At 44.5% G+C, this 7,096-nt stretch overlaps 1 protein-coding gene across 1 annotated transcript in view; it reads left to right on the top strand.

The window, feature by feature from the left end:
* Positions 1-941: 941 nt before the first annotated feature.
* The window catches only part of fat2 (FAT atypical cadherin 2), an 83,599-nt gene continuing 77,444 nt past the window's right edge, over positions 942-7,096 (top strand). Inside the window, exons 1-2 of the mRNA XM_065018347.1 lie at positions 942-4,236; positions 4,898-5,209. Coding sequence (XP_064874419.1) covers positions 942-4,236; positions 4,898-5,209 — 3,607 coding nt within the window. The remainder of the gene's footprint in view (positions 4,237-4,897; positions 5,210-7,096) is intronic.

The raw sequence follows: 7,096 nt of genomic DNA, 5'->3' as shown, positions 1-7,096 counted from the left end.
AATTATGAAGCGTTCCTCTCACTCCAGATCTCTCTGATATCTCCGGTAAACTTCAGGTGTAAGAGAAATGAAAAGGTAGCCGTCATGAACCAAAAGCTATGGGCTTTTAAAGTGCTGAGAGATGGTCACCATGCAGGAATACTGGAGTCTTTATTGTTGCCAAGTACAGCACTAAAAACTAGACCATTTCACCTGAAGGCCAATTATATATTTGATTTATTTTGAGGATAATATCTGTAGTTTTTTTTTTTTATTGGCAAAGATACATTTTTGTTATCCGCTAGAGAAAAGGGCATATTTCACTATGAGCCTTATGAATTGTTGAGCTTTAAATGTGTTTACATTTAGGAGTAAAAGGGTAATGTCTGAACAGCCTACGCTGAACAGAAGACCGCTCAGAACACAGACAAAAGGTGGAAACAAACCACAAAATCCTGTTTTACATCTGTCATCACGTAACAAATCCTTTTTTATTAACACATGTTGACAAAGGCTATATCATAATGATTTGATTATCAGTTGTTGCACTCAAGGGAAAGGGATAATGGCATGGGGGGGGCACCACCTGTCTAATGCTGCTCTGAGGCTGTTTCTTGTCATCAAACAATATATTGCTTTGCTTTGGTCAAGGCATGTTAGAACAGGAGACAAATACCTCACAGCAGGCTTTCACTGTGGTGTTGTGTCACTGGATCATTATTCTCACATTGTACTGCTCAGACAGGAGCAGGCACTAGGGAAATGACTGATGTGTTCACAATCTGGTCAAAGAGATGTATTTTGTATGGACTTGTACGCACTTTTCCTAGATGATTGAACTATAAGTTAAGATGTATATGTTTTCTCGCCATATGAACTCAAATCTAATTCTCTCTCTCTCTCTCTCTCTCTCTCTCTCTCTCTCTCTCTCAGAGCTGAGGATCCTGGTGATTACAGTGAAGATGGTTAAAACAGACACAAGTACACTACTCTTAGTGGTAGCGGTCTTACTAACCCTAGTAGCAAGTAACGAGAATCACAAAATACCAACAAAATGGAGCTTGGGAAAGGTGCTTGGAAAGGACAGCTCTCCCATGAGGTTCACTTATCATCTCTACAATGGCACCATTAATGAGAACTCAGCGCCCAGGACTGCTGTGGAGAGTCCCATCAAGATGGGCATCGTAGTGACCGATCCTTTCTGGGACATCAAGTTCAAACTCGTCTCTGGAGACGACGACGGCCTATTCAAAGCGGAGGAGGTCAGAGTAGGGGATTTCTGCATTCTGCGAATTAAAACGCGAAGCAGTAATTCTGCATCACTAAACAGGGAAGTAAGAGACAGTTATACTCTCACCATTGAAGCCACTGAAATCACGTACGACTTCCAGGCCAGGACCAAGGTATTGGTTCAGGTGCTTGATACCAATGACCTGAAACCGCTCTTCTACCCAGCCTCATACAACGTAGTCATCAGGGAAGACGCTCCGTTGAAGTCCAGCGTGGTCAGCGTCAGTGCGACGGACGCGGATATTGGCTGCAACGCTGAGTTCTATTACTCCTTCATGAGTAGAGCTCATCCGTTCGCCGTTGATCCTTTCACAGGCACCATCAGCCTCGTCAAGAGACTGAACCACAGCCGAGCAGAAACATACGATCTTACTGTATTAGCCGAGGACAGGACCAAGAAGATATCTGGGGTTCAGAAGTTTGGCAACGTGGCCAGGGTTAAAGTTACCATAGAAAAGGTCTCCTCGACCGCCCCCATCATCAAACCTCTCCCGGTTGTCCTGGCTCAGAAGGATGAAGAGGAGAAGATAACTATTGATGTCCATGTAGAGTCGGGTGTAAAGCAGGTTGAGTCCGTTAGTATTGTTGGTGGGGATCCACAGAGGTATTTTGAAATGATTCCATCCAGCCTGCAAGGCAATGGATTCCAAGTGGTCTCCACCAAGAGAATGAACTGGTCTCAGAGCCCATCTGGATTAAACCTCTCCCTTCAAGCTAAAGACAGGAGCAGTCCACCTTTAGTTTCTCCAGTTTCAGAAATCCATATCCCTCCGTATAAACAAAGCCTGTTTAGCTTTCTGGAAGACACTTACATTCTCACACTAAGTGAGTTTTCACCACCAAAAACACATGTGGTCAGAGTTAGTGTGAATCCGTCATATTTGAATGTTAGATACCACATTAAAAGTAACTCTGATAGCCCCAAATTTAAGATTAACCCCAAAACAGGAATAATCGTTACCTCAGAGTCCTTTGACTTCGAGAAAAAGTCTCGTTATGAATTCGACGTGATAGCGAATCACGGCGAAGCCGAGACCCATATAGTTGTTGAGATAACTGACGAAAACGACAACGCCCCCATATTCACCAAACCTTCATACCAAGCCACACTACCAGAGAACGTACCTATAGGCAGCAGCGTTCTAACAGTCTCTGCAATAGACGAGGACAGGGAACGAAATGGTTTTGTGACCTATGCCATAGCCAACTCAGCTCCTTCCCCATTCACAATAGACCCAATCAGTGGAGTGATCTCTACATCTGAGGATCTGGACTACGAGTTGATGAAGAGGTGGTATCATCTCAGAGTGTGGGCTTCGGACAGCGGCAGTCCCTTCAGTCATGTTTCTGAATGCGCTGTGACGATCACCATGAGCAACGTCAACGACAACACCCCTCTGTTTGAGCAGGTGGGATGCAACGCCACCATACCTGTAGATTTAGCGGTGAGAGAGCCAATCAGCTCTCAGCTGTCAGCTGTTGACCTGGACGAACTACAACAGCTCAGATATGTGATCGAGTCAGGGAATGACCAAAAACTGTTTGACATCGATGCTGTATCAGGAGTCATTACACTGATCAAACAGATACCCACAGCTTCGATAGAGACTGAATTACCTTCGTTCAGACTCAGAATCACAGCAACCGACGGTAAACATACCTCTGATCCCTCTGTTGTTACTGTTACTATCGGTAACCAGGGCACTGAAGCCACCGTCAGTTGTCAGGAGACTGGGATTTTCAAACGGCTTACAGACAAACTGATTGAATCCATAAAGCCAGGGTTGACTTTCCAGGATGAGGAATCCTTCTCGGACGTTCATATCATCAACCGCTACTCTCCTAAGTTCAACTCTGGCATCCCGAGTACTATTGACATCAGAGAGGACTTCCCTTTGAATTCAACTATCCTTTACTTCAAGGCTACGGATAACGACACTGGATTCAACAGCAAGCTTGTGTACGCTATCTCAAGTGGAAATGAAGATGGGTGTTTCTCCATTGGTATTTTCTCTGGGGAGCTTCAGCTTGTGTGTCCTTTAGACCAAGAAACCAAAGAGTTCTACATTTTGAACGTAACTGTCTATGACTTAGGAAGCCCACAAACCTCAGCATGGAAATTTCTCGCTGTGAATCTGTTGGATGTTAACGACAACCGACCAGTATTTGACCAATCCAGGTATGTCGTGCACATCCCAGAGAACACGGAGGTTGACACGAGGATATTCCAAGTGCACGCAACAGATTTAGACTCTGAGGACAATGGAAACATATTATATTCGATGCTAACTTTAACTGATCTTTTCAAGATCAATGAAATCACTGGCGAAGTGAAAGTGTCTGATCGTTTAGACAGAGAGGCCTTTCCCAGACATAACCTGAAGATAGAGGCTAGAGATCAGTCTAAAACAGACCCACAGCTCTTCTCTATGACCGATCTGGTGGTCGTGTTGGAGGACATCAACGACAATCCTCCCAAGTTCGTCCCCAAGATCTACAACATCAAAGTCCCCGAGGACATTCCCTTGGGGACGGTGCTACTGTGGGTCGAGAGCTACGACTTAGACCTGGGCAGCGCTGGACAGATCAGCTACAACCTGAAGAACAGTGAGAACGGGGCCTTTTTTCTGGACGCGTCGACGGGATCTCTAACCCTTGAGAAGGAACTGGACTTTGAGAGGAGACAGTCTTACAACCTGACGGTTCGAGCGGTTGACCATGGTCTTCCTCGGTCACTCTCCTCCTCCTGTTTCATCGAGGTGGAGGTCCTGGATGTGAATGAGAACCTCAATAAGCCGGTCTTCTCCATGTTTGTCTATGAGGCCTCAGTGATGGAGGACGCTCCTGTGGGAACCTCAGTGTTCACGCTGACAGCAGCAGACAGGGACCTGGGGAGAGATGGAGTCGTCAGGTACCACATCCACGATGGATCTGGCCTGGGAGTTTTCATGATCGATGAGGAAACAGGTAAATATACATGTGTGCCCGTGTGCGTGTGCGCGTGTGTGTGTGCGTGCGCGTGTGTGTGTGTGTGTGTGTGCGTGTGCGCGTGTATGTATGTGCGCGCGCGCGCGCGTGTGTGTGCGTGTGCGCGTGTGTGTGTGTGCGTGTGTGTGTGCGTGTGTGAGTGTGCGTGTGTGTGTGTGTGTGTGTGTGTGCGTGTGTGTGTGTGTGCGCGTGTGCGTGTGTGTGTGCGTGCGTGTGCGTGCGCGTGTGCATGTGTGTGCGTTCGCGTGCGCGTGTGTGTGTGTGTGCGTGCGTGTAATAATGGTAATGAACAATGTAAAACAATAACCTGAGGCTTCTTGGGACCCGTCTATGTTCCTACATAATGGATACTTTACAGCTGATAGCCTGTGACCTCACAATGTATCACGTTTCATTAGTATGCTTGACTCCTGTTGGAGAAATGCTCTGTCATTATAGTGCTGAACACCTGCACTGACGCACCAGGCCTCCCTTTCAGAATATTACTTATACTTATAATCTGACAGTGTAGTATCCAGTTTTAACCAAATAGCTATTTTTTTGGGTCAACCTAGATGATTTAGCAAAGTTTTTCATCACCACACAAAAATGGAAATACAGATGGATGACATTATAAACGATTTCTCCTTCTGTTTTGCAGGTGTAATCCGCACGGCTGAGACGTTGGACCGCGAGGCCGTCCCACACTACTGGCTATCGGTCTATGCCAAAGACCTTGGCACCATCCCTCTAGTGACCTGGACAGACATATTTTTGCAAGTCCTGGACATCAATGATAACCCTCCCCAGATGTCTGAGCCGGTCTACTTCGGCTCCGTCCTGGAAAACATGCCTAAAGACAAGTCAGTGGTTCAGGTCACTGCTACTGACGTGGACAGCTCCTCTGAGGGGAAACTCACCTTCCAGCTGTTGGAGTCACCACGGAGGTATTTCACCATCAACACCAAGACAGGTAACTGACACATTTGACAAGGAAACACGGACCGATGTGATTTTTAAAGTGATTTTAAAGAGATTTTTAAAGTGATTTTTAAGGTGATTTTAAAGTGATTTTAAAGTGATTTTAAAAGTGATTTTTAAAGTGATTTTAAAGTGATTTTTAAAGTGATTTTAAAGTGATTTTAAAAGTGATTTTTAAAGTGATTTTAAAGTGATTTTTAAAGTGATTTTAAAGTGATTTTAAAAGTGATTTTAAAAGTGATTTTAAAGTAATTTTAAAGGTGATTTTAAAGTGATTTTAAAGTGATTTTAAAGTGATTTTCTGTAGTAGAAGTCTTAACACTTTTCAGGAAAGATAGACTGCTGTTTTGTGCCCATATTACATTCGACAACTCTACGTCAAATATACATCTCAATATAAAGTTTAACTAGCTGTCATTTCTCAAGTTGAGTAGAAAATGGTAGATTATAACATGTCTCAGCAGCACTGTGCACAGGCATCACTCAGGGTGTGTCATAACCTGTGGTGAAAACCGGCCAAGGTTAAACTGCCCTTATTTTCTACCTATAAATGTACACAAAAACACAACAAATGATGCAGTCATGTCTGGGTGTGGGAGGGCAGTGAGTGTAAAATATCAACTTCTCAACCAGAAAGTTAAACCCCAAATCTCTGACAGTTTCGTCATGCAGCTGAGTGTCTGTCACACAACAACATAGCATGGGCCTTTGAAGACAGGGCAAATTGCAACCAGATTAGTTCTACGGCGCAACCTTCCACACGGCCATCCATCCTCGACTTGTCATCTCTGCTGGGCTCTGTGTGTGTGTGTGTGTGTGTGTGTGTGTGTGTGTGTGTGTGTGTGTGTGTGTCTGTGTCTGTGTCTGTGTCTGTGTCTGTGTCTGTGTGTGTGTGTGTGTGTGTGTGTGTGTGTGTTGTGCCTGCCTACCCTAGGCTAACACCAAAGGATTAAAGCTGAAAAGGAGCTCCATTAATGCCTTGGAAGATGTACAATAGATTAGATGTTTTATAGAAACCCCCAGTGTAATCAAGACACAGGTTAGTTTCGCTGAGACTGCCTGGAGTGATCTGAGTGCGGAGGGGAAAACTGAAAACTAGCTGTTATTTGCAGCAGGTTCACAACTCTCTTTCTTATTGGTCTATTAACTCAATTATGGTCTGGTGATGTCAAAACTCTGTCCCGCCGAAACAGGCTGAAATTTCAGGTGGTCTTTTCAAACAGCTCTTACTCTAAAATTACAGTATCCTAATTTATACTGAGTGTACAAAATAATAGACCAGGTAAATCCAGGTGAAAGCCATGGTCCCTTATTGATGTCACTTGTTAAAATCCACTTCAACAAGTGTAGATGAAGGGGAGGAGAAAGGTTAAAGAAGGATCTTTAAGCCTTGAGACAATTGGGACATGTATTGTTAATGTGTGCTATTCAGAGGGTGAATGCACAAGACAACATATTTAAGTGCCCTTGAACAGGGGATGGTAGTAGGTGCCAGGTTGGTTTGAGTGTCTAACGCTGATGAGTTTTTCACGCGTTCCCATGTGTGTCAAAAGGACATCGGCCAACTGGAGTCAACATGGGCCAGAATCCCTGTGGAACGCCTTCGACCCCTTGTAGAGTCATGACCTGACGAATTGATGCAGTTCTGAGGGCAAAAGGGTGTTCAATATTCCGACGGTGTTCCTAATGTTTTGCCCATTCAGTGTATATAAAATACAGGAAAATCAGGCCTTTAAACTCATTACTACGACACAGGCCTTGTTCTTCTACAAAGTGAAGAGTATAGGTGGAATAAAACACTTGATCAATAAATGAAAACTCAACTTCTATCACTCAACAGCATGGTAGATGTATGGCTCGTTGTGAGAGGATATGAGCT

This window comes from Oncorhynchus nerka, linkage group LG5, assembly GCF_034236695.1.
Source record: "Oncorhynchus nerka isolate Pitt River linkage group LG5, Oner_Uvic_2.0, whole genome shotgun sequence".
Lineage (NCBI taxonomy): Eukaryota > Metazoa > Chordata > Actinopteri > Salmoniformes > Salmonidae > Oncorhynchus > Oncorhynchus nerka.
The sequence above is the reverse complement of the archived record's forward strand: the minus strand, read 5'-3'. Positions and strand labels throughout refer to the sequence as shown.